Here is a 26,680-nt window from a genome sequence, read left to right on the forward strand (position 1 = left end):
ACTCTTCTGCTGCCTTGGTGGTGAACGCCCTCTACACCCACCTTAGCAATCCTCCATCTCTTCACTTCCTCTCCGCCTTTTTGTTGCGCTCTCCGCACGCGCCATTGGGTCACGCGCAATTTCCTTCCCGCACCGCCGTGTCCGCTGTGTTCGCCTTAGATACCCGCGCCTTTTAATTCACACCCCAAAATTTTCTCGACGCGCCCTCCGCCTTCCTCACCGCCACCATGCGTCCCGAGATCGAGCAGGAGCTCTCCCACACGCTCCTCGTGGAGCTGCTTGCATACCAATTCGCGTCGCCCGTGAGATGGATTGAGACGCAGGATGTCATTCTCGGCGAGAAGACCACGGAGCGCATTGTCGAGGTTGGCCCCGCCGACACGCTCGGCGTCATGGCCAAGCGGACGCTGGCCTCCAAGTACGAGGCACACGATGCGGCACGCTCCGTCCAGCGCCAGATTCTCTGCTACAACAAGGACGCAAAGGACATCTACTACGATGTCGACCCCGTGGAAGACGAGCCCGAGGCCCCCGCCGCAGCAGAGTCGTCGTCCGCAGCAGCTCCTGCCCCAGCTGCTGCGGCCGCCGCACCTGTTGCCGCCGCTCCCGCTCCCAGCGCAGGCCCCGCGGCCGCCGTGCCAGATGCCCCCGTCACGGCCACCGATATCCTGCGTGCGCTGGTTGCTCAGAAGTTGAAGAAGCCGCTCGGCGACATTCCGCTGAGCAAGGCCATCAAGGACTTGGTTGGAGGTGAGAAATTTTTGAGCATCTCAGTAACGTGAAAACGATTGTCTCTAACTTCTAGCACAGGCAAGTCAACCCTTCAGAACGAAATTCTCGGAGACCTGGGCAAGGAATTCGGCTCGACCCCAGAGAAGCCCGAGGACACCCCTCTCGACGAGCTCGGTGCGTCGATGCAGGCCACTTTCAACGGTCAGCTCGGCAAGCAGTCGTCCTCCCTCATTGCGCGCCTGATCTCCTCCAAGATGCCCGGTGGCTTCAACAACACATCCGCAAGGAAATACCTCGAGACCAGGTGGGGTCTTGCATCGGGTCGCCAGGACGGTGTTCTGCTGCTCGGTCTGACCATGGAGCCGGCCGCACGTCTTGGTTCTGAAAATGATGCCAAGGCGTGGCTGGACGACATTGCCAACAAGTACGCTGCTAGTGCAGGCATCAGCTTGTCTGCGCCCGCTGCAGGTGGCGATGCCGGCGCCAGTGCTGGCGGTATGATGATGGACCCTGCTGCCATCGACGCTCTCACCAAGGACCAGAGGGCGCTCTTCAAGCAGCAGCTCGAGCTGTTTGCCCGCTACCTCAAGATGGATCTCCGCTCCGGCGACAAGGCTTTTGTTGGATCGCAGGAGACCAACAAGGCCCTCCAGGCTCAGCTGGATCTCTGGAACACCGAGCACGGCGAGTTCTACGCTGCTGGCATTGAGCCCCAGTTCACCCCTCTCAAGGCCCGTGTCTACGACTCCTCGTGGAACTGGGCGCGCCAGGATGCTCTTACCATGTACTACGACATCATTTTCGGTCGCCTCAAGGCAGTGGACCGCGAGATTGTCAGCCAGTGCATCAACATCATGAACCGCTCGAACCCCACCCTTCTGGAGTTCATGCAGTACCACATCGACCACTGCCCCACCGAGCGCGGCGAGACCTACGAGCTTGCCAAGGAGCTTGGCCAGCAGCTCATTGAGAACTGCAAGGACGTCCTCAACGCTGCCCCCGTCTACAAGGATGTCTCCATGCCCACTGCTCCCTCGCTCAACATCGATGCTCGCGGTAACATGAACTACGCCGAGGTTCCCAGGCCCAGCGTGCGCAAACTTGAGCACTACGTCAAGGAGATGGCCGAGGGCGGCAAGCTCTCGGAGTACGGCAACCGCACCAAGGTCCAGAACGACCTGCAGAGGATCTACAAGCTCATCCGCCAGCAGCACAAGCTATCCAAGTCTTCTCAGCTGCAGATCAAGACTCTGTACAGCGATGTCATCCGCTCCCTGTCCATGAACGAGGGCCAGATCATCCCCTCGGAGAACGGCAAGAGCGCCAATGGCCGTCGCAAGGGCCGTAACGGCCGCATCAACGGCACGAACAAGCAGGGCAAGGTTGAGACCATTCCCTTCCTGCATCTCAAGCGCAAGGATGAGCACGGCTGGGAGTACAGCAAGAAGCTTACCGGCGTCTACCTTGATGGTTTGGAGCGTGCCGCCCGCGATGGTGTCACTTTCCAGGGCAAGAACGTCCTGATGACCGGTGCTGGTGCTGGTTCCATCGGTGCTGAGGTCCTGCAGGGCCTCATTGCTGGTGGTGCCAAGGTTGTCGTTACGACCAGCCGTTTCTCGCGCGAGGTCAACGAGTACTACCAGTCCATCTACTCCCGCTACGGTGCCCGTGGCTCCCAGCTCATTGTTGTTCCCTTCAACCAGGGCAGCAAGCAGGATGTTGAGGCTCTTGTCAACTACATCTACGACGCCAAGTCCGGTCTTGGCTGGGATCTCGACTACGTCGTGCCTTTCGCCGCCATTTCTGAGAATGGCCGCGAGATTGATGGCATTGACTCCAAGTCTGAGCTCGCTCACCGCATCATGTTGACCAACCTGCTCAGGCTTCTGGGCTGCGTCAAGCAGCAGAAGCATGCCAATGCGTACGAGACCCGCCCCGCTCAGGTCATCCTGCCTCTGTCTCCCAACCACGGTACCTTCGGTAACGATGGTCTGTACGCCGAGTCCAAGATTGCGCTTGAGACCCTCTTCAGCAGGTGGCACTCTGAGAGCTGGGGTAACTACCTCACCATCTGCGGTGCTGTCATTGGCTGGACTCGTGGTACCGGTCTCATGGCCGGCAACAACATTGTTGCCGAGGGCATTGAGAGGTACGGTGTCCGCACCTTCTCGCAGCAGGAGATGGCTTTCAACCTTTTGGGTCTCATGTCTCCGTCGATCGTCAACCTCTGCCAGGTCGAGCCTGTCTGGGCTGATCTCAACGGTGGCTTCCAGTACCTGCCCAACCTCAAGGATCTCATGACCGACCTCCGCAAGGAGTACACTGAGACCAGCGAGATCCGCAAGGCCGTCACCAAGGAGACCTCCACTGAGAACAAGATTGTCAACGGCGAGAAGAACGAGGCCCTCTACCAGAAGGTCACCGTTCAGCCTCGTGCCAACCTCAAGTTCGACTTCCCTAAGGTTCCCGACTGGGAGACTGAGGTCAAGCCGCTCAACGAGAACCTCAAGGGTATGGTTGACCTTGAGAAGGTTGTTGTCGTTACCGGTTTCGCCGAGGTCGGTCCTTGGGGTAACGCCCGTACCCGTTGGGAGATGGAAGCCTACGGCGAGTTCTCTCTCGAGGGTTGCGTGGAGATGGCCTGGATCATGGGTCTCATCAAGAACCACAACGGTATGATCAAGGGCAAGAGCTACTCTGGCTGGGTTGATGCCAAGACTGGAGACCCCGTCGACGATAAGGACATCAAGAAGAAGTACGAGAAGTTCGTTCTTGAACACTCCGGCATCCGTCTCATCGAGCCCGAGCTCTTCGGCGGCTACGACCCCAACAAGAAGCAGCTCCTTCAGGAGGTCCAGATCGATGAGGATCTCGAGCCTTTCGAGGCGTCTAAGGAGACTGCTGAAGAGTTCAAGCGTGAGCACGGCGACAAGGTCGAGATCTTCGAGATTGCCGACTCTGGCGACTACAGCGTCCGCTTGAAGAAGGGTGCCTCCCTCCTCATCCCCAAGGCCCTGCGTTTCGACCGTCTCGTTGCTGGCCAGGTCCCTACTGGTTGGGATGCTCGCAGGTACGGCGTGCCCGAGGACATCATCGAGCAGGTCGACACCGTCACCCTGTTCGTCCTGGTCTCCGTTGCTGAGGCACTCCTGTCGGCCGGTGTCACCGACCCGTACGAGTTCTACAAGTACGTCCACATCTCCGAGGTCGGCAACTGTACCGGTTCCGGTATTGGTGGTTCCGGCGCTCTGAGGGGCATGTACAAGGACCGCTACCTCGACAAGCCGCTCCAGAAGGATATCCTCCAGGAGTCCTTCATCAACACCATGAGCGCCTGGGTCAACATGTTGCTCCTTTCTTCCACCGGTCCCATCAAGTCTCCCTCTGGTGCTTGCGCCACCGCTGTCGAGTCCGTCGACATCGGTTACGAGACTATTCTTGAGGGCAAGGCCAGAATCTGTCTTGTTGGTGGTTTCGATGACTTCCAGGAGGAGGGCTCGTACGAGTTCGCCAACATGAAGGCCACCAGCAACGCCGAGGATGAGTTCGCCCACGGCCGCACTCCTAAGGAGATGTCGCGTCCTACCACCACCACCCGTAACGGATTCATGGAGTCCCAGGGTTGCGGTATCCAGGTCATCATGGACGCCCGTCTCGCCCTGGACATGGGTGTTCCGATCTACGGTATCCTTGGCTTCACTGCCACTGCCACCGACAAGATCGGCCGCTCCGTCCCCGCTCCTGGCCAGGGTGTCCTCACGACTGCTCGCGAGGAAGTCTCCAAGTTCCCCTCTCCTCTGCTCGACATCAAGTACAGGAGGCGCCAGCTGGAGCACCGCCGCCGCCAGATCAAGCAGTGGCAGGAGTCCGAGTTCCTGTACCTGCAAGACGAGGTGGCCGCCATGAAGGCCCAGGACCCCAACTTCAGCGAGTCCGAGTACATGGCCGACCGCGTCGAGCACATCGAACGCGAGGCCAAGCGCCAGGAGAAGGCTGCCCTGAACAGCTTGGGCAACAACTTCTGGAAGCAAGACCCCAGGATCGCCCCCATGCGCGGTGCTCTCGCCACTTGGGGCCTGACCATCGACGACCTGGATGTTGCCTCCTGCCACGGTACTTCTACCGTCGCCAACGACAAGAACGAGTCCGACGTGCTCTGCCAACAGATGAAGCACCTTGGCCGCAAGAAGGGCAACGCCATCCTCGGTATCTTCCAGAAGTTCCTCACTGGTCACCCCAAGGGTGCTGCCGGTGCCTGGATGATGAACGGTGCTCTGCAGGTCCTCAACAGCGGCCTCGTCCCGGGCAACCGCAACGCCGACAACGTGGACAAGGCTCTCGAGAAGTTCGACTACATGGTCTACCCCAGCCGTTCCATCCAGACCGATGGTGTCAAGGCTGTCTCCGTCACCTCTTTCGGTTTCGGTCAGAAGGGTGCTCAAGCCATCGCCATCCACCCCAAGTACCTCTTCGCCACTCTCGACCACGCCGAATATGCCAACTACAAGACGCGTGTTGAGTCCCGCCAGAAGAAGGCCTACCGCTACTTCCACGACGGCCTCCTCAACAACACCATGTTCCGTGCCAAGAGCAAGGGTCCTTACGAGGAGGCTCAGCAGAGCGAGGTGTTCCTCAACCCCTCGGCCCGCGTCAGCGTTGATAAGAAGACGTCGAACTGGGCGTACCCTGCCAAGATCCCCGCTCAGTCCCCCGTTGAGAAGGCCAAGAAGGAGCAGACGCGCCAGATGGTCGAGTCTCTCGCCAAGGCTACCGCTGGTGAGAACTCCAAGGTCGGCGTTGACGTCGAGAACATCTCTGCCATCCCCATCGACAACGAGACTTTCATCGAGCGCAACTTCACGGAGAAGGAGCAGGCTTACTGCAAGGCTGCCCCGAACCCGGCGGCTAGCTTTGCTGGTCGCTGGTCCGCCAAGGAGGCGGTCTTCAAGTCGCTGGGCGTTGCTGGCAAGGGTGCCGGTGCTGGCCTGAAGGAGATCGAGGTTTTGAACGACGAGAACGGCGCTCCCGTTGTTACTGTAAGTTAATTGCATTCGATATCTCCAGAATTCAAAGGCTAACAAGTTTCACAGCTTCACGGTGACGCCGATGCCGCTGCAAAGGCTGCGGGTGTCAAGTCGGTCAACGTTAGCATTAGCCACAGCGACGACCAAGCTATCGCTATTGCAGTCTCCGCTTTGTAAACGAGATTCTAAAAGATCAAAAGGAGGGCAAAAAAAAAAAAGACCAGGGGCGGTCACAGGATATGGAGCGGGATTGCTTTTTTCAGGTCTGAACAAAGCGTAGATCAAGACCTTGGGTTTTTATTTGCTTTTAGAGATTCACCGGTTGTACTTTGGGAAGGCGTTTTGATTCATTCATGTGGTTTACGATGACGTTATAATGCGGATCGGATCATATAGTTGTAGTTACTGGGTATGGTTTGTCGTCCAGAGGGCAGGATGGCATCTCACTCTCATGTAAGAATGGAATGATACAACTTAGACAAGTGTTTTCGTTTCACTGTGGCTGTAGCGTGTCTGAAGATTTGAATCCGTAGCCGCTTTGTTAAGGATTCGCGGATGTTTGAAGTGGCTGGCGCTCTTGACCAATGAAGCTCCCAGTTTCAGCCATCTTTCTACCTCATGAAAGCGCCCTGCCGGAGGTCCCTTTGTCAATAGGTCTAAAGCTGCCCAGCAACTAATCATTAATCACTCATCATAGTCGATTAATGGCCACTTGTACCTCCGAGAAGCTAGCGTGGAGCTAGGTGTATCAATACATAGACATAACGTGGCAATGTAATTATTTCCGTCGCGGGGCCAGTTTGCCTGAGACGATCACTTTCCCTACTTAGGAAAAGCTTAACACTGCATTGATGTCCACGAGCCTTGACCATCTGACCCATCCCCCACTCGGGTGTAGTCAAAACACCCTTTTCCTCGAGATCGGACTCGGGCAGATAGCCGGAAATCCAATCGTGCATACACGAGCTATCGGTACGTGCTCCTACTTAGGAGGTGCGCCATCGCGCAGGGGCTGGCGCTTCGGATGATGCACAAGGGCGTTTGCGGATCTGCACTCGATAATTGCGTACGTCAGTGTCCAGCTGAGCAACTCAACACAGCGTCCGAGAGTGCTGCCGACGATGGAGAGCACCCCATTGTATATCCTTTCTGCTATGCACCCATCGGCCATCTCGGGCGCGCCGTTGGGGTCAACTGACTGCCGACACTTGGCCGCTGAGCGGCCCTACACGTCTTTAGCCGCCGAATCCCACGCCACGCTACATCTTTCACAACATTATTGTTCCTTGCTGATGGACCAGCTCCTTCAGCGTCGTGTCCCCCCAGAGCTATTGCCGTCACAACGGAACCAGCCAGGAAATGACGGCAGCATTGGAGAGGGCATCCAATGATCTTCCGGGGCCGCAACGTGCGCAGCTGCCGAGGAAGCCGGACGCCAACCAGACGCCAAATCAATTGGCCCACGGCGTAGTTCCTGCCCCTCTGGGATTCGTCGCTGATCCTGATCGCCCCCACAAGGCAGCCTATTCGCCCGCTTCCTTTACAATCGCGTGGTTTCCTGACTCTCACGCCCTGCCACGGGCCTTCACCGGACGCTTTTGGTTGAGTTTGTTTCGTTAGCTGATTTCGAAGCCTGCGCCGCGCCGGAGTGCTGATGCAACACCACCGACTAGCAATGTTTTCTGACCAGGGGCACGATGCGGCTGTGGGCGCTTGGTCATCGATCTGACCCGGGATGAGGGTCTCGATGCTATATGTAATCAATTCCTCCATTCTTCTCGCGGGGTGGGGTTTTCTCTCTTTTCGACCTTCTCTCCGGCCTCGGCGTCCTAGACGGTGATTCTACAGCCTGAACTGCTGCTGGTCATCAGTCACGACCTCTCCAATGTTCTCAGCCTAATACCCATCATTTACGCTCGCTTTCTGCAAAACCGCCGACCTCTATCAACACTACGCATCCAAAACAAGCTCCCACTACATCCAGCATATCTACAAGTTTTACTTGCACCTGCGAATTGCCCATCAGGCCAGCCACACACACGGCGCGCTCATTGCGAGCCTTTCTGGCCCCCTCGACCAGGCACACATCTCATCACGATGAGCACGCTCGCAGATTATATCGGACCAGAACTGGCCGGCGCGCTCCCTCCCGCAAACCATGTCAATCCGGATACAGACGTTGTCACGGTGCTAGGCACAGAGATATCACTAACCATTCTAATGTTCATTTTCGTCTGCATGCGTTTCTACTCGCGACTCTTCATCAACGGGCTCTTCGGCACTGACGACGCCGTCATGGGCCTGGCAGCCATCACCGCCATCGGCCACACCATCGTTACCTGTTTGGGGACCCGTCACGGACTCGGCTACCATATCTGGGACGTTGATCCGGAGAAGATACCAACGGGGTTCAAATATACGTTCACGAGCATCTTGCTCTTCCATCCGATCTCGGCGTTGACGAAGATCAGCGTCTGTTGTGGATACCTCAGGCTTTTCCCTGGCACCGGGAACCTATACTTCTGCTGGATTATGATAGCTTATAGCGCCATGTGGGGGATTGCCAGCTTTTTCTCTGTGCTTTTCATGTGCACGTAAGTCGATCCCTCAACTTACTCTATTTGTGCCTTCAGGAATCACTACTTTGTAACTGCGCATTTCAAACCTCCTCCTCCACAATTAATAGCCAGTATCGGAATGCTAACATCGGCTCTCTATTGTACAGACCAATAAACCTCTTCTGGAACCAACCTTTCAATATCCAACGCGATTGCGTCGATGTCCTGACGCTCCTAGTCGCCACGGCCGCACTCAACAGTCTAGGCGATCTGCTTGTATACCTGTGGCCGATCAAGTTTCTCTTCAAGCTGCAGATGCCGCTCAAGCACCGGCTAGGCCTGATTCTGCTCTTCTCCTTTGGCTGTATCGTCTTCGCCGCCAGCGTCTGTCGCATTGTCACCCTGCCGCCCGCCGTGGAGTCCGTCGACGTCCTCTGTAAGCGACCACCCAGTCAACCCCCATTCCCTTTATCCCCCTTCCTCAAGAAAGAAAAAAACACACAGGACAGCAGAGCTAACGCGTGTCTTTTTTTTTTTTTTCCGCGAAACAGACAACTCCTCCACCCTCCTCCTTATCGCCAGCATCGAGGAAAACATCGGCATCATCTGCGGCTGCCTGCCGTGCACCAAGGGCACGCTGGCGCACTTCTGGCCGCGCATCTTCGGCAGCAGCGACCGCTCCTCGCACCTGCACTCGCACACGGCGACGACGACCACCACGCCCAACTTCGTCCACACGGGCGCCGGCCGCATCACCGGCTACGGCGACCACTCGCACAACCACAGCGTCAAGGTCGTGTCCGCTTCAGGGGGCAGGTGTAGTAGTAGTAGGAAAGGGAGGAAGGGGTCGATGATGGACGAGTTCGAGTTGGAGACGGGGTTGGGCGGCGGTGGGGGGTTTGGGGACGAGAGCAGGTTGATGGACGAAGAGGTCGGGTTTCCGGGCATCGTGATGACGAAGGAGGTGACTGTCAAGAGGAGCGCGTCGATGGGGAATGAGGAAGGTGGGATGAGGAGGGTGGCGAGGGATCTTGATGCGGTCAGCTCGATTGGGGAAGAAGTGTCGACAATGGGGGACGCGGAGAGCGTGGGGAAGGGGAGTAGGAGGAGTTTGTGAGGATTGGCGTAGAAGCGGCTCGCGGTGGAGATATGAATGACTGGCTAGGGAGGTGGATGCGAGTTTTTTTTTTATCGTAGTTATGATACCCAGGGTCTTTGGCTACTCGGCATGGTCTCTCTTTTTTGCTCTTTTTTAGGTACGAGTTTACGTGTATACGCTTCCGATCATTGAAAGGTTCAAGGTTTCAAAAGGCGATGGTGCTTGCTAGAGAGTGGAAATTATGTAGAGGTTGTTATTTTGTGTCTAAGCATGTAACAATTCATGTTATAATGCCGTTCCTTTGTTGTAGCCTACCAACTCATCAAATTTGGTCACACCTCTTCTAATTTCCGGGAATGCAATTAATCTTGAATGTTCCGCGTTGTGTACGACTTGGACAGCACCAACCCCGAATCTATTGGCAGAAGCATTTCCCCTATCCAGCGTAGAGCGGCGCCTTCGGTCTTGTTAGTATTCCAACGAAACACACACAGCCGTCCACATTATTTCTTACGTCGTCATCTGTAACTCTATAGGGCACTCGTCCCGATATGTCTTACACCCAGCAAGTGAATGAATTCATTTTTCCCGACTGACATATTCACAGGTACAACAACCACGACGAATGTTGGACATGTCTTCTCAGCGTATCTCCCGGAAACCCGGGAAATTGAATCTCAATGCGCAACCTTGATCCGACTGATTTGTCTGCGGTACGTATGTCTGGTAAACATGTTCCTCGTTCCTTCACACAGGACACCAGTGAAGTTCCAACACTTGAGCGTGGCGAGACGAAGGACGCATCATCCTGACTAAACTCGGGCGTATCATTGCTATCGTCCCTCATGGCGAGTCAAGCAATCAGACAACGAGTCACAGCACGTATGTAAATCTCACTATGCAAGGGGATATGTATGGGCGGGTGGCTTAACGCAGGCGACCAGGGCTGGCTGACGGCAGCAAAGGCTGGCGCCACCAACGTGATGGCAGCAGGGGCGAATAAAAGGCATGAATTCCATTTTGCTGTCCTGCAAGACGAAATCTCGTCTGGATGCTGTGGCACATGCCGACTGATCAGACGTTCGACAGTGTTACCGCTCGCAACCCAAGAGACCAGGGTGTGCGGCTTCATTTTCGGGCCAGGTGCAGAGCGCTTTGATGTCCTTGTGCGACGTCGCGTATGCAAGCACGGGCGGCTGCGGCTCGCTCGGGTTGCGCTCGATAACCAACGCGGTTTGGAGCAGCAGTGTGCCGTTACACGGACTTCTTGTCCAGACGTCCAAAGTTGTCCTGCTTCTCCGCTTTTCCGGACTTGGGAGCCTGCATGAGTCTGCTACGCTACGCGCACAGTACACGGTGATTGTCGATTTCTGGGCTTGCGTCCCTTTTTGCTTTGAGGAATTAGTATCTTATGAACAATCAATCGGGTGCCCGACGACGTAATTGATGTCCTGCCGATGCAGAAAGGATTCCGTGAGAATAGGTGGACGGCAGTGTTGCTGCATGCGACTCGCTTGACGTATCTACGCGTCAAGCAGATGAAACCCAGCGAGGCTGCAATCATCCAATGGAAAGGAAGTTAAAGTCATGTTGAGATGATTGGAAGAGATGTTGACTGTGGATTGAAAAGTGACGGCCCGCCGACGACGGCATCACGTGTTTCCCTTAGCGTGGGAATTTCTGGGGCGGCCGCTCGAAACAACCACCAAGCGGAAAGGCGAAGCTCTACCTTCACGACGCCCGCATCCAACCACGTCCCGCACGCCCGCCATGCGCAGAATACCACGCCTCTCGCGGCCAATTGACCGCGCGCTCAAAACCGCCGCCGCTCCCCGCCGCCCTCTGCAACAATGCCGCGCCTGCGCCTTCTCGACGACGACGCCGGCACGCGAAGAGAAGCCCTTCACCGAACGCCTGCGCAATAAGATCTGGGGTACCGACTACGCACCAGGCCGTGAGGACCCTTACTCGGTCACGTCGCCCATGCGCCCCGCGGAGCGACCGGCGGCGGCGCCGCAGCAACCCTCGAAGAAGACGAAGGCCGCTGCCGTCGCCGCGGCCTCTTCCTCGGAAGAAGCAGCAGCAGCCCCCAAGAGGTCGGAGCAATCATTGGAGGATTTCGACCCCAACTACGCACCCGCTAAGACGTGGCACGGTCTGGAGTGGGTTGGCGGCAAAGAGTGGCAGAAGGAACAGGAGCAGTTACCATCGTTCAAACGGTGAGTCGCGAGCTAAATTGGAATTGCGGCTTATCTGGGGGATGTTTGTTGGGCTGACTGGGTGCTGAACAGCTTCGCTATCCCGTCGGAGAAGAAGACCGATGCGAACGAGATCGCTGCTGCGCTGAGGAGGGCGTTGGTTGAGGTGTATACGGCAAGGAGCGAGAATAAGCCGTTGAAGAGCATTTACAGCAGCTCGAAGAAGGATAAGTCCGTCAAGGTCGAGCTGACGGCTGCTGAGGACGGTAGTGCCATCATCAAGCAGAAAGCTGCCGACCAGCAGACTTCCAGCATTGTGGAAGCGGTGGAGGAGGCCAGGGCGTGGAAGCCCATCTCTCTGCGTGATCCACAAATCAAATTCGCGGTGAGTGAGCAGAGAAGACTTGGAAGCTTCGTTTGAGTGCACGTACTAAACGTCCCGGTTTTTTAGGTCGTCAAGCGCGTCATGCAGCTTACCGGTATCCGCATCACTGACCCTGTCATCACTTCGAGCAATACCGCTGGCGTCTTGCTCAGCAACATCACTGCCCCTCCACCGCCTCAGAAACTTGCCGAGAAGCTCGAGAACAACCAGACGCTGTCTAAGCTGCCCAATGTCAAGATCTCCAGCCGGAGAATTACGCCCATTGACAAGGAGAAGCAGGTTGGCAGGTGGAAGGTTATCGAGCAGAAGCTTCTGGACAAGAACCTGCCTGTCGTTGGTCACGAGATCTAAGAGATGTTCTACCGTGGTTGAGGAGAAAATACGGGAAAGAGAAAAAGGGAAGTGTTGGGATACCTGTAACATATGGCAGGCTGGAATAGCCTGGAAAATACCAGTCTTGATGATCGCATTGGTCACGTTCTGCGCCAAAAATTTTCGACTGAATCACCGGGTTCCGCGCAGACGAACATTTGCAAGTCCAGGCTTGTTCACTGGCACAACTCCGATTGAAATACATATTTGAAGTCACTTATTCACTTGACAAGAGACAGAAACAGAACATTTATCACCATGGAAAACAACGGGGAGAACCCAGGTATGGTATGTACCGTGCATAGCTGTTTTGAATACATTTACAAGAAGAATGGGCTATTTGGCAAGAAAAAGAGCAACCACACGCATCAAACATATATACTCGAAAGAGAATCAACCATATTCTCTCTTTTCCGACGTCTCATTTCCTCTCCCTGGATCGTGGAAACCCCCATTCGGCATTGAACGCGTTTACTGGTTGGCGGACCACCAGGCCTTGAGCGACTGGTACCAGGAGTAGATGCCCTGGTTGACCTCCTCCTGCTCGTCGGCGCTGAGGCCGTTACCGCTGGTGGTGGTGGACGAAGAGCTGTCGCTGCTGTCATCACCGCCGTTGCTGCTAGTGGCGGGGACGCTGCCGGTCTGGCCGGTAGGCTGGGCGGCGGCGGAAGAAGAGGCAGCGGCAGAGCTGACAAGAGTCTGGAGGGTGGTGGGGGTGGCCACGGCGGCAGAAGAGGTGGTCGAGGCGACGGCCGCGGCGGAGGAGGTGGTCTCCTGAGCGGCGACGGTGGAAGAAGCAGGCGCGGCGGCGCTCGAGGCGGAGGAAGAAACAGCAGCGGCAGCGGCAGGCGAGGCGCTGGCCGAGGACGAGCCGGAGGAGGAGGAGGAAGAGCCGGAGCCGATCTCGGTGGTCAGGTCGCCGCTCTCGATGTAGACGCCGCTGAAGTACCAGTCCTCGGCCGTGGCGTCGGTGTTGCCCTCGAGGCGCAGGACACCCAGGTGCCAGTCGGCGCCGTTGGAGCTGGCCGAGACGGAGACGGGGCCGGCGGTCTTGGTGAGAGCGTCGGAGCCGGTGCTGTGCCAGAAGGTGACGCTGCCGCCGGAGAAGTCGATCTCGTAGGCGACGTTGTGCCAGACGCCCGGCTCGAAGGTCACGTTCCACTGCGACTGGCTGTTGGCGTACCACTGCAGAGCGGTGTTCTCGGTGCCGGAAGCGCCGCTGATCAGGCCGTACTTCATCTCGGTGAAGTGGGACTCTGGAAAGGACTGTTAGCATCCTGATCAGGGTTAGGGGAGAGGCCGGGATGCTCGTACCGAAGAAGTTGACCTGGTGCTCATGCTTGGCGTTGGGGGCGTTCTCCTCCTTGCGCATCATGGAGAAGTGGTAGTAGACGGTGCCCTCGTTGATGGCGGCGGAGGTCTGGGGGATCAGCTCGGTGCGGAGCATGCCGCCGCTGTTCCACTGCGAGGTCTCGTCGATGGAGATCTTGGCGCCCTGCGCGGAGGCCGAGTCGGCGGGGTTCTTGAAGTCGGCGCCGATGTTGACGTAGTCGGTCTGCTCGCCGGAGCCGTGGATGTAGTACTGGTAGGCGCCCTTCTGGTTCGACCACGACCACGACGACAGCTCGCTAGCAGTGTCGGCCGTGAAGCGGCCATCCCAGAGGACCTCGCCCGCGCTAACGGCGGCGGCGAAAAGAGCGACAGAGTTGACGGAACGCATTTTGGTAAAGAGTGGTTGGGTTTTTTTTTCGAGGTCTACTCAAGAACGGTGGTTGAAAGAGTGGAAGGGGACGAGATCAACTCGTTGGAAAAGAATGACTTGGAGAACGAAAGTGTATCCAAAACAGGAAACCGGCACAGCGGGATGGAGGAGAGAAAGAAGAACGAAACAATGGCAGGCCAAGCCCGTGGGTATATGTATGGAACTGGGCCTATTCTCGCCTGATTGTTTCCCCCTCTCTCTCCGTGCCCCTCTCGCCGCATAAACGAGTTTCCATCGCCTATAACCCAATTTACTCGCCAAGATGAAACGCGAGCCCGGGTAAGCGACGTACTGTTTGAAACAAGCCTCACGGTTTAGGAAGCGGTGACGTTCCCGGGAGAGGGTGCGGGACCCGGCAAATTTCCGAAAGGGAGGGGAGATCGCTTCGAAACGTCGCGCGTTGTTCCCCTTGGTCGAATTTAATTTCTGCCGCAAGTGCACGCGAGTGGAGCAGCGTCCAGCGGCAACCAGTTAACCCCGTCCTATGCGCTCGGGGCATCGTCTATACCACCACCCCCGGCGTAGATCGCGCGCTTCGGTCGCGGATTGATGGATGCTCGCGACAACGGCAAATCGGCGCGAGTGAGGCTCCTGTATCAACTCGCTCGATCAGCCTCGCTCTCGAGTGATTCCAGGCCTGGCCAATTGCGCAATGGTGGACGGTACTGATTGCCGTGACTCCGACTGGCCAGAGCCGCGGTCGGGGTGTCGGGTCGTCGGAAAGCTTCGCTCCATTTGCGTACTCTCGTTGCTTTATTAGTCGGCGGTGCCCACTACAATCAGGGAGTCCTCAGTAGCTCCCGAAAAGACGCTGGCGGTCGCGCATACAAGTGGAGAAGTTCAACACTCTTCACGCATTGCCTGCGCCGGCGTTCGGTATAGACCCGGAGCAAAGACGCAAACGGTTCCTCTTCTGCTTGCTAATCACTAACAAGATGGCTCACCGCTTCTCGACTCTCAGTAGGCACCCAGGTTTTCAATTACTCGATGCAGGACATCCTTGCTGTATTGCTGTGCCGCACACGTGGAGACAATGGACCTGCCCGGATACGAACAGGTAGGTGGGAGTGCGATAAACGATTATTGGCCTGATGCAAGCCTTACCGCTACTGCGCCTTACCACCCACCACTCCGGACCGCGAACCAATTTCCATCAGCATGCTTTCAGTTCCACACGCCCGGCTTCCCCGCTCTCACTGCACGAGCTCGCAAAGCTTCCCGCTACGAAGAACCCCTTCCTCTGTAGCTTTCTCAGCTATCAGCAATCAACCCCAGGACCAAGTATCATTCGACCTCTCTCTTCCTACAAAAGGTTATACTTGCATCCTTCCCGAAGTGGGAAAAACAGCCGCGCGCTTCTATTCTCTTCTCCCACCAAAAGGCAGCCACCCCCCCTGGCTGCAAACCGAATCCTCAGGCCCCCGTCACCCAACCGGGGGGGTTCTCATGTGTCGTGACGGTGGTCCGGCCGGTGTGTCCACCCACCCAACCCACCCACCCTTATGCTGCAGCTGATCCTTTTCGGCGCCAACTTTGGACGTATGCCGCACACACGGTTCTATGCCAGCGCACGGCCATTGGACGCCTAGAGCGGGCCTTGAGGGGAGGGGGGAAGCGGAGACGCGCGCACGCCTGCAGATATCCGAGACGCGGTGGCGACGCGCGGTCAGGTGGGTTTGCTGTGCATGGGTGGTGGGCTAACGCATGCGCGCCGCTTATGATACTGCTGCTGCTGCTGCTGCTGCTGCTGCGCGCGCGCGCCGAGTCGAGACGCGTTGCTACGCTGGCTGGCTGCATTGGCAGGCTGGTTTGACTCACCGCTTGTTCGGACGTTATGCTCGAGTCGTTTCTCATGCGATGGATGGATGCTTGAGGGGTGGGATGAAGAGCTGGATTGGCCTGATCTCGCGATCAGGCTGTTTGATCACCGCTGAAGATTGAGCAGAATGGCTATCACGGCTTCGAGCCCCCCGGTCGGAGTCCAGGCAGCAGCTGCAGCTTTTCCTTCTTGCTTTCCGCCTTTGGTCTGGGCGAGGAGCGTCGATTGGTATGCCTCGATGGATGGAAGAGCATGGTCTATGGTGCGGTGTGGAAAACAGAGGGGAAGAGAGACGGAAGAAGGGATTGAGTCCGTACAGCGAGAGGAGACAGTGTGTGTATAAATTGCACCTCTCACTCCCTCTTTTTTGCTCAATCCAGCGCTCAAACCGACTTCAGCTATCTTTTGCACAGTCATATTTATCAACTGTCACTCAGTCTACCATGACGGCCCAGGAGGAGACCACCAATTCGAACGAGAGTGAGTGCCGCCGAGCTCAACGTTGCTCGGTCTGTGGCCATTGGATTCAACGCAACGGCGGAAGCGTCCATTTCTGCCCAGGGCACCGGCGTTTTGCCAGTGGTAACAATTGAACCGGTATGGAAAGGATTCGGCACTCCTTACGAGACATACGTTGACATTTCTTCTGATTTCATCGGCGTCTGCGGTGAATACCGGCCCTCATTGTTTGCGCAGGCAAACCGAATTCGAGTTCCTCAACGAGCCAGAAGTCGGCGGGACATTCGCTAAGGGTATGATGGCTTACATAGCTTCATTGACGGCCCCCGTGAAATATCGAGCTTTTTAAGAACTTGGGAAGTCTTTGTTCCGAGCAGTGACATTGAACGATGACTACGTATTGACCATACCCCGACGTGACAGAGTTCCTTTCCTATTCAGCCTCACGCCTTTTACCGCCTGATGCTTTCAGTAAGCAATCGTTCAGATCAGCAACCATATCACAGTACGATTTTCATGGAAGTGTCAAGAAGAAGGTGACATTAATCTACGACGTTGAATACAATCCCATCATTAATCCCAAACTCCATCTACAATGCATCTATATCGCTATGCACATGATCGTTTTACTGAAGAAAAAATTCAAGCGGCCTCAGCAGGCTTACCGAACTCCTTAATGTACTCGTCGGAGTAAGGGTAGTCGATGTAGCCGGGCTCGCACTTGTCACCCGCCTTCTGGTTGATGTAGAAGGTGAAGCGGTCGTAGGCGGCGAACTCGATGCCCTTCTTGACGCGGTAGACGAGGTCCGGGTTGGAGATGTAGCGGCGGCCGAAGACGACGGCGACGTCGTAGTCCTTGTACTTCTGCTCCACAGCCTGCTTGGCAAGCTCGGTGGTGAAGCCACCGGCGATGAGGACGGGCTTCTCGTTGCCCCAGGTCTCGAGGGCCCAGAAGAGGTTCTCGTCCTTGGGGTCGCGGTCGATGACGCCGGCGACGCGGGGCTCGACGAGGTGCAGGTAGGACAGCTGGTGCTTGCGCAGCTCGCCGATGAGGTAGGTGAACTGCGGCTCGATGTGGCCCTCGGCCATGCGCATGCCCTGGAAGTTGGAGTAGGGGCTGAGGCGGATGCCGACCTTGTCGGCGCCGACGGCGGCGACGACGGCCTTGGTCACCTCGAGGGCGAAGCGGGCGCGCTTCTCGATGCTGCCGCCCCACGCGTCGGTGCGCTTGTTGGAGACGTCCTGGGTGAACTGGTCGATCAGGTAGCCGTGGGCGCCGTGGATCTCTACACCATCGAAGCCGCCCTTCTCGACCGCGTTCTTGGCCGCCGTGGCGTAGTCGTTGATGAAGCCCCAGATCTCGTCCTCGGAAAGGGGGCGGGGAGCGGGCAGGCCGGCGGCCATGGGCACGTCGCTAGCGCTGCAGAAGTTGTTCTTGAAGTCGAAGTCCTCGTTCTTGACGGCACCGCCAGAGCCCTCTGGGTCGGGCCACGCCGCGCGGCCCAGCGCCCACAGCTGGCACCACATCTTGCTGCCTTTGGCGTGGACGGCGTCAGTGACCTTCTTCCAGCCCGCCAGCTGCTCCTCGGTCCAGAGACCGGGGATGTTGGCGTAGCCGCCCGCCTTGGCGGAGATGAAGGTGGCCTCGGAGAGGATCAGCGTGCCGGGGACGACGGCGCGCTGGGCGTAGTAGCGGGCCATCAGGTCGGTCGGGACGTTCTCGTCGGTGGCACGGAAGCGGGTGAGCGGCGCCATGACGACGCGGTGCTCGAGTTCGGTGCTGCCCACCTTGAGGGGCGTGAAGAGCTTAGTGTTTTCGGCCATGGTCGTTGATGAAAGAGGAGGGGTATCTTCAGAAGGTAAAAGACTGTGGACAACTGCTGCTTTTGTGGTGAAGCTGTTGACTGGTGAATACCTGATACCGGCCCTGCTCTTTATATATCTTTTCCATTGCTTCTAAAATTTTCTACAGACGCCTCATCGCTCAGGCGACTTGCGCTCGGATTCTACATCCCCGACTGTGCTCGTCGACCACTCCACCGGTGTGATGGCACGGACGTCTGCACCCGACGTGGCAAGGCATCTTCGGCACCTTGGTGCCTGTCAGGCAAGAATCACTGACCACGTAGGAAAATGCCATAAGCAACGAACACCGCAAAGTGAATAAAGAATAGTGATCAAGGTACACAGGGCTAAAACTGGGGAAGCACGGGCGGAAGAATGATCTCCTGGAGCACAAGAATGGTCCAATCAGGCCCGTTGTTCGACACGCTTTGTGGATATTTTCCCGGAGGTGCTTGGTAATTTTTGAGGCGTGCTGTGTTATACTAATCAACAAACCACCATTACGTAGCAGTCGTCAGAGACGCAGGCCACAATTCGGCCCGAGCCTTGATCTTCACACTGTCGTGGCATTGGGTCGGCGAGATCTCGGCATCGCAACTGATTTCTGGAACTCGGGAGAAGGTGATTCGGTCGTTATCATTCGTGGAAAACGTCATCGTGGCTTCTTCACCGTTGACGATAAGACTCTGACTGCGAACTGATAAGAGAATAGTAATCAGCAGTCGCAAAATTTGAGCCAAGACAAGTAGTATAAGCATTTCAAAGTCATGATGTCTGACTTCAACGCGGATGCCCTGGATTCGAGCTAAACGGCTGTTACTGATACTCAAGCAGGACTCAATCGGGATTTGTATTTATTTCCTAGCTCCATGTGTTCGGCCCATGGGTGGTCATTTTCATGGAGCTTCAGCACTCAAATATGGCGTTTGCTTCTTGGCGGCCGGTGTTGGTAGGTTGTGATGTCAGACATGGTGACGTTGAGTGATTCAGGATAGATGGTTGCTAATGGAGTTTAAAGATGCTCAGATGTCAAGTAGGGGAGAAAAAAAATCGAATGGTAGCCCAGCGTGGTTCAAAGTCTTACGGTAGCACAAATGCGGGGCCTCTTCAAGGCTAAGCGGTCTAACTAGACTTGGACTCCTCGCTTGCGAGGAGCTCCCACCCCAATGAAAAATCCCACCCCAACGAACAAAACTCACGAAAACGTGACCCTCTTGTGAACAAGCCGCAACAACGCAACAGCCACCATGCCTAGCAATTACAGAGAAATCGAAGAACGAGTTCAGTTGGCACTGGACAAAGCCCGGACCCAGCCGTCCCCAAATATTAGCAAATTGGCTCAGGAATTTGACGTTCCTCGAATGCGTCTGTCACGCCGCTGGCACGGCATTGGAGCCAGAACAGATCGCCGACCATCGCACAGCCGTCTCACTGAGGACCAGGAACTAGCCATGGTTGTCTACTGCAAGAATCTGGATAAAAATGGCGTATCCTACGACATTCATAAGGTCCAAACAAGCGCTTTCCAGATGCTGCTTCGTGCCTGGCCTGACCCAACAACGCCTCCTCCGCCACTCGGCCACAACTGGGCCAGACGCTTCCTAGACCGACACCCAGAACTGGCGGTGAATAAGCAGAAGCCAGCCAGCCACGATCCAGATGCAAATTGTCAACAAGCCGACAAGCAGCAGACACCACCGCCCCGGGATTACGAAACAGAGTCGCCAAAAACGCCTCTGACAGTAGAATCAATGCGTAGAATGGCCAGTATTGTCACCGACCAGCTAGCAGTAGATGCTCCACTTGACCCGTTGCTTGTGAAGAAGGTCGTGAAAGGTGGGCTGGTACTGGCACAAGCCGCTGCCCAGGCAGTTGCCGATTTGGAGGCGGAGCAGTCGGCTGCCAACGAGGAAATGCAACAAATAGAAACGGACTGCGACGAAGTTACCCCATCTGGTAATGTTATGTACGCAGAAGAAGCAAGATCTCTCGAAGCAGCGGCTGTAACTGCTAAGGGAGGGCGGGCAAAAAAGCGAAATGAGAGGGCTCGGGCAGAAGAAACAGGCAGAGTGGTTAAGCGCAGGACATCTGGCAGAGGCAGAAGAAGCGTTGTTGTCCACCAGCAGTGAATTTTATATGGGTCGACTGAGGATCGGCCATTGGCCCCGGCTAAGCTGTAGCTTCCACCTACCTACTCAACAGCTCCACTTTAATAATATTAGAATATGGAGGGGGGAAATGGCATGTCATCTACGTAAACGGATTCAAGGGCTTCACCATGTTGGCCTCGTTTTTTTGGTGCATGGATTTTGTTATCTCAGCTCTGTTGCCTTACATGCTGATGTCATCGCATTTTTCTCCTGCAGCAAACACAGTTGGGGTTAGCGATAGCAGCCAACGAAGCAACGTGGAAACTCCTCACTGATGAAACCACCGTTTGGCACTCGTTCCCTCACCACTCACACACTGGTCATAATCCCAGCTGCCCCTATCAACATTACTTATTTGCCCTTGGTTAAATTTCCCATCAACTGAGGACGGCAAGTTAGTTTTCATGTTAAAAATTTAGCTATCGAATGATGACTGCAAAAACATAGTCGCATTGGAAATTCAGAGAAGAAGAGCAAAGCAAAGCGATTTTTGCTCATCCTTCCTTGCCTTGCTATCACATGAACTCCACATACATGACCAATGTGCCTAGTATGCAGCGCGAGCTGAAACAATAAAATAAGAATAGACGGCCTGCCTCTCTGCTCATGACCACAGTCTTTGCTTAGTAGATACAATTAAGAATTACATATGACTTGCATTTTGAACTTTCAGTGTCGGATTTCTCGTTTTGCTTCGTTATGAATGACTGATTTCGAAACAGCGCTTTGAAAATTTCGGCAACAAAGGGAGCAAGAGATAGGCGTTCCAGGAAAATGATGGAGAAAGGGATGGCGGATATTGTTGAGAGTGTGGTGAAATGCGGCCGTAATGAATGAAAAATGCTTGCGTAGGCCCACGCATCCTGGCATGTAGCAGACCGCGCAGGCGTTGTGGAGAGCTGAGTAAATTGGTAGGGACTGCTTTTTATAAGATCAAGACCCAAACCAGGGAAACGATGATTGCTCCAAAATTCGAAACTGAGGAACCATGCGAGAGGACAGTAGCAGCTATAGGGGTATCGATATGCGAAGCCGAAAACGGAGCGGTAGATGACATGACGAAAGTTGGTCGGACGGTCGTCAAAAGGGATGAGGATCCACGAGACCGGTTCTGACTTAGTGTTGACGATGCCGTAATTGTAGATGAAGTTGTATGGCGAAGAGAAGATGGAAGCAAGTGCGGTGATTCTTCAAAACTGAGACCGTGAAGGCGACAACAAGTCGGCGTACTGATTGCCGTAGAGGGAGATAGTGTATGTGCACTTGTGGCGGCGATGGTAAGCTGAGAGCTAGCTTTTGTAGTTTTGACAGAGCTTGAACTCGTTCGTGAGATGTGGCAGAAGCCATCTACGTTGTTGTGCAGAGCTACGTCGAAGTGATGGTCAGCAAGCTGCTTGAAGCTATGGTATTATCATGCAACGGCTGCGAAGCCATAACGAAGAAACACCAATGCCAGGAAAAGGGTAACTAGTCCTGTAACGTTCTGCCGTACCTCTCAAATCCTCTCTCGTACATCTTGATGGGTCGGCTTTCCATTCTATGGATGAAGCGCGCCTAGCTTTCTGCCCCATGTTCATGTCAGCTGAAAAGCTCTTTAGGAGAGCCAGCTTCACTGACTGTGTTGGGGCGTACACATGATAGATCCATCGTATAATTCATCATAGTATCAGCATCTGCTGCAACCATGGAGATCAGCAAAGAAGTCGCGACAGCTAATAGATTACCCTTTTTCATTGTCTACCGCACGAGGAAAACAGCAAGACATCCGGAAGACTGCACCCGCGTATTCTTCATAGATGCTAATACCTCAATTTCAATGATAAGCCATCAAGCTAAAAGGTACACGCGGATTTTACGGCGCCGTTTCTGAACCGTGGTTCCCTAGCAATGTCCGCGTACCGTGGGGAACGTGACTTTGGTACCAAGGCACACCTCGTGTGGAGTTCGCCGCTGCTAGATTCATTGTCCAATTAGCCTGGCTCAGGGCTTTTAAGTGGGCGGTACGTTCTACTTGTGTAGCATTGAAGGTAGCTGAGAGCGAGATCAGAAGGAAGAGACTGACAAAAGTTGCAGAGATGAAACATGAAGAAGAGGCAAATTGGGGACTGGAAAATGACCACGTGCAGTTCTAAAGGTATCTTGAAGTAGGTGGTTGTTGACGAAGCTTTCCGGAACAGGATCCAGCCGGCCAGTCAAGGGCCAGGCGATGCGCTAGTTGTCAGCTTTCACCTTTTGCGTCTAGGGCACCCACAGCCCTGACTTCCGCGGTAACTTAGCGATGCTCTGGATTCTGGGTGAGGGTCTGCTAATCCAACCAGCTGTATCATTATTGTCACGCCATGAAAATCCCATCATGTTGAAGGTATACGCGTCGCAAGTCGTCGGTAGCATCTTGGCCGGCTCTCCGCTGACCTCTCTTTCCCGCTTTGTCTCCTACGGTTGCGTACCATTGATAGACGTGAGTTGAAGCATATCCCAAACCATGTTGTCTTCGTGGCGATCGCGCGACATCATTGCCCGATAAATGCTAAGCCACGATTCCTAAACTTTATGGCGGAAAGGTCGGAAGACGATCTGACAGCAACGTCACGAGTTGCATCGGACTTATGGAATTGATTTTTGAGTTGTTGGCACATGGCTGAGCATGATTTTGTGGCAGTGTTGAATCAGCAGATGGATGGCCAAGCGCTAAGCAGGCATTCTCTGCCATGACAAATTCTCAAGACTTACGTGTAAGGGATCACGAGAACCAAATTCGACATATTCCTTGATATTAGTCGTGGCGTTGGGGTCGATAAGTTGCTACGTTCAGCACAGCCGAGTAATGTACCGATGGTGGTCTCATGGGGTAAAAACAAATCTGAGCTCTGCAAAGTGGCCTCAGGGTTGGAAGATGCTTATACAAAAGAAGGGTCCAGACAAAATAGATGACGAGCAGTCTAATGCCGCAGCCGATCAAGGCGGAGCGCAAGGCGGTCGTTTACATGACTGAGACAAGCATTCATATTACTCGCTCAGGGAATTGGCCTGGCCTTGTAAGGCGCATTTACCGTATGCGTGAACGGAGGGACCTCCTGCGACACATTGCATGCCGGAGAATCTATTCCTCCCCCTTCGTTTATCTTATTGCGCTCATCCTCGAACGGCATGCCACATCTCGGTAACCTTGCGCCCCACGTTGCTTAGGCGAGACGACAGTGCTGCATTTCAGATTCCACAGCCAAACACCAAACATATTGGCATGGCGCGCTGTGGGAATGGACGGGGCGGAGTGCTCGGTTCGAGCTATTCCGGGGGCGCTGATAGTGGCGGCAGGACTAGTCAGGACAGCCGAGGCACAGGCGATAACGGCGGGCGGCCTCGACAATCAAACGTTGGGGAAAATCGCAATCAGCCATGAGAATTGTGACGTCTCGAAGCAAGGTCAGCTGGTGGTTGGGGGTTGAGAGGCAAGGGCAAAGAACTGTCAGTTTTCTGACAGCGACAACGGCGCCAATGAGTTACGAGGGACGTGGTGGCGGAAGCGAGGCTCGTGTGGTAGGCGCTGGAGCGATAGTGAAATTTCAGGCGTCGGAGCTTGGAAGCGCCACAGCGGGAGCCGCGACGGCGGCAGATCGAGCTGCACACCCTGCAGCGCCTGCTGAAACAGGGCCCGACGCAGCGTTCGAGTGCGTAATCATGCAGTCTCCGCCCCGCATGACCTCGCTGCGCATGGTGTGCCGAGACACTGGAAGAGCTGGTGATCGTGGATGAGCAGTAGAGGCGCGAGCGAATGGGCAGCGCGTACGGCGACGATAAGGCGTCTGAGCGTTGGCTGGTGGGCGGCGTGGGTGGGCGCAGCTGTTAGGGTGCGGGGAAGACAGCAGTGCCCAAGCAAGAAAGTGCCGCCGAGCGCGGCGGCTGCCAAGAGCAATCGTCCACTGACACTCCTCACAGCCTGCCTGGTGCCGCCTCATCCGTCGTGCCCAGCCCACGCGGCGGACCCCGACAGCGGCTGCTTTCTTGCCTAATTAACGCGCTCCACCTCCGCACGCGCTGAGTCTGCCCGTTGTCCGTCGCGATCAGTGACCTCAACCTTTCGCTCCCGCAATGCTTGCGCACGCATCCTGGTAACCGTCAATCTGCTGCGCCCGCGCCATGCCTGCGACCGTGCTGATGCGCTACGTGCGCACGACTTGCGCCGCTGCCGTGGCTGTCGCCGCGGCCGTCTCGGCCCAGACGGTGACGCCGTCCAATGCGACGGACCAGCTCGCCTCCAGCAACCGCCTCGAGCTCTTCGTCACTCGCGGCACCGTCGAAGGTGTACCAGTCGCCCAGGTCGTCCCGCTCACCGCCCGCGCGGCTGATGACCTCTCCGTACGTTTTCATCTTACTCTTACATGATTCCGCCGGCCGAGCCATGCATGGCCCGACCATCCTTCCCGAAACACCCATATACTAACTTGCCCGTCCCCAGGCCTCCACTGGTCTCCCTGCCCAGCAGCTGTTCTACGCAACTGAATCCACCGCCCAGCGTCTCAATAACTCCAACATCGCCTACATCAATTGCGACCCCGACGCCTACCGCGGAAACCTGCAGGCCAGTAACGTCCTTGACACCACCATCGAGCGCGGCGCTACCGCTGCCCTCTTCTTCAGCACCTCTGCCCGCTCCTGTAACGTCACCGGTGTCAGCGACGACTTTCCCTACCTGTATTCTATGGTCAATGCGACCACGTCGCAGCAGATTCTAGACGACCTTCGCGCAACCACCAGCGGGGGCAACCAGCTCTACTTCGTTACAATCCGCTCCACTGGCGAATCCAACGGCAACGACACCATGAGTACCGCCAACAGCGACACTGGTTCCGACCAGAACCAGTCGAGCAGCAACCCACTGGGGCCCTCGCCGTCCACCGCCGTGGCTATGATCATTCTGTACAGCATTACCGGCGTCATCACTGCTCTTTTCCTCGTTATCATTATCACTGGAGCGTTGCGGGCACATCGTCACCCAGAACGATATGGACCAGGTGTGGTGCTCAACGGCGGAAGAGGAACATCGCGCCAGACTCGCGTGCGCGGAATCGCACGGGCAATGCTGGACACCCTTCCAGTCGTCAAGTTCGGTGACAACACGAACCAACAGCATCCCCCCAAGCCGACGGACGTGGAAATGGGCGATACAACGGCACGGAACAGCGCGGAGGACATGCAGCAATCGAGAGAGGCCGAGTCCGGAGCACCCGGGCCCGGGGCAACCGGCGGAGCGGGAGCGGCCGCCCCCAACAGCAGGAATTCGCACGAAGGAGCTCCGCGCCCAGCCGCTGCAGGACCGACGAACGACACGGAACAGCAGCGGCATGCTGATGCGACCGAAGCGGGAATCGCGCCGGCAGCCGCCGGCGGCAGCGCGGAAAACCTAGCTTCCGAGGGCGACGCGTACACCGGTTGCACCATCTGCACTGAGGAGTTTGAGCCAGGCCAGGATGTCCGCGTTCTGCCTTGCAACCACAAGTTCCATCCCGAATGCATTGACCCATGGCTGCTCAACGTGAGCGGGACCTGTCCGCTATGGTAAGTTTCCTATCACGCTTAGCCCTGGCGTGATGATCTACAAGGGCCCGCCCCCTCTACCACATCATCCGCAATCGAAACTCAATGCTAACGTTATGCTTTCCACAGCCGCATCGACCTCAACCCTGCCTCGCCGACGGATGAGCATCATCCCGACTCTGAGCACCACCATAGCAACAGTGCCACCACCCGCCGCTCCGCCTCCATCCTTGCGCCCCCGCTTTCCCCCATGGATGCCGCTGCCGCAAACATCCCATCGTCTCCCCAGCATCATCGCCGTAGTGTCTTCCGCGACTTGCTTCATCTCCGCGGCCACGAGGCTGCGTCCAGTCAGGAGCGTCTTGCCATGGCCAGACGCATGGCAGGCAACCGCAACTCACGCGATGCGAACGCTACCGCTACCGCTACCACTGCTGGTGGTGAGGTAGGTGATGAGCGCCGCAGGAGCAGACGTTTGAGTACGCTCTTCAGGCGTGAAAGGCATAGCGCTGCGCCAACGGATGTGGAAGAAGGGCTGCCCCGGCCGCCGCCGCCGGTACACGAGAGGTCTCCTGCAGGAGATGGTGACGCAACGCCGAGATGAGATAAGCGTCTCAAGGCTTGCTTACTATCTTGATATCCCCCTTTCTTTTTGTTTTGCGCGTCGGTAGATATACATGGGTTGCGGAGATAACCCCTACGTCTGAGACGGTTTTACAGCGCATCTCTTTTCTCCGTCTTT

General features: G+C 56.0%; 6 protein-coding genes across 6 annotated transcripts; 4 read left to right on the top strand and 2 right to left on the bottom strand.

Annotated features, from left to right (window-relative positions):
- Positions 1–227: 227 nt before the first annotated feature.
- Positions 228–5,933, top strand: LTHEOB_3994 (Fatty acid synthase; the record flags this gene model as incomplete). The annotated part of the gene is made up of 3 exons (XM_035512978.1): positions 228–750; positions 811–5,768; positions 5,823–5,933. The coding sequence occupies 3 exons, from the start codon at positions 228–230 to the stop codon at positions 5,931–5,933; spliced, it is 5,592 nt and encodes a 1,863-aa protein (XP_035375387.1).
- A 1,920-nt stretch (positions 5,934–7,853) lies between these two features.
- On the top strand, positions 7,854–9,431 carry LTHEOB_3995 (Integral membrane protein; the record flags this gene model as incomplete). The annotated part of the gene is made up of 3 exons (XM_035512979.1): positions 7,854–8,350; positions 8,482–8,750; positions 8,866–9,431. The coding sequence occupies 3 exons, from the start codon at positions 7,854–7,856 to the stop codon at positions 9,429–9,431; spliced, it is 1,332 nt and encodes a 443-aa protein (XP_035375388.1).
- A 1,752-nt stretch (positions 9,432–11,183) lies between these two features.
- LTHEOB_3996 (Ribosomal protein l50 mitochondria protein) lies at positions 11,184–12,347 on the top strand (the record flags this gene model as incomplete). The annotated part of the gene is made up of 3 exons (XM_035512980.1): positions 11,184–11,632; positions 11,705–11,996; positions 12,063–12,347. The coding sequence occupies 3 exons, from the start codon at positions 11,184–11,186 to the stop codon at positions 12,345–12,347; spliced, it is 1,026 nt and encodes a 341-aa protein (XP_035375389.1).
- Positions 12,348–12,839: 492 nt separating this feature from the next.
- LTHEOB_3997 (Carbohydrate-binding module family 1 protein) lies at positions 12,840–14,088 on the bottom strand (the record flags this gene model as incomplete). The annotated part of the gene is made up of 2 exons (XM_035512981.1): positions 12,840–13,624; positions 13,683–14,088. The coding sequence occupies 2 exons, from the start codon at positions 14,086–14,088 to the stop codon at positions 12,840–12,842; spliced, it is 1,191 nt and encodes a 396-aa protein (XP_035375390.1).
- A 2,962-nt stretch (positions 14,089–17,050) lies between these two features.
- Positions 17,051–18,232, bottom strand: LTHEOB_3998 (NADH:flavin oxidoreductase NADH oxidase; the record flags this gene model as incomplete). Its single annotated transcript, XM_035512982.1, has 1 exon — positions 17,051–18,232. One exon carries the CDS (start codon positions 18,230–18,232, stop codon positions 17,051–17,053), a length of 1,182 nt encoding a protein of 393 aa, XP_035375391.1.
- Positions 18,233–24,540: 6,308 nt separating this feature from the next.
- Positions 24,541–26,542, top strand: LTHEOB_3999 (Ring finger domain protein; the record flags this gene model as incomplete). Its single annotated transcript, XM_035512983.1, has 3 exons — positions 24,541–24,759; positions 24,860–25,959; positions 26,068–26,542. 3 exons carry the CDS (start codon positions 24,541–24,543, stop codon positions 26,540–26,542), a joined length of 1,794 nt encoding a protein of 597 aa, XP_035375392.1.
- Positions 26,543–26,680: the final 138 nt, after the last annotated feature.

This window comes from Lasiodiplodia theobromae, assembly GCF_012971845.1.
Source record: "Lasiodiplodia theobromae strain AM2As chromosome Unknown scaffold_10, whole genome shotgun sequence".
Taxonomy (NCBI): Eukaryota; Fungi; Ascomycota; class Dothideomycetes; order Botryosphaeriales; family Botryosphaeriaceae; genus Lasiodiplodia; species Lasiodiplodia theobromae.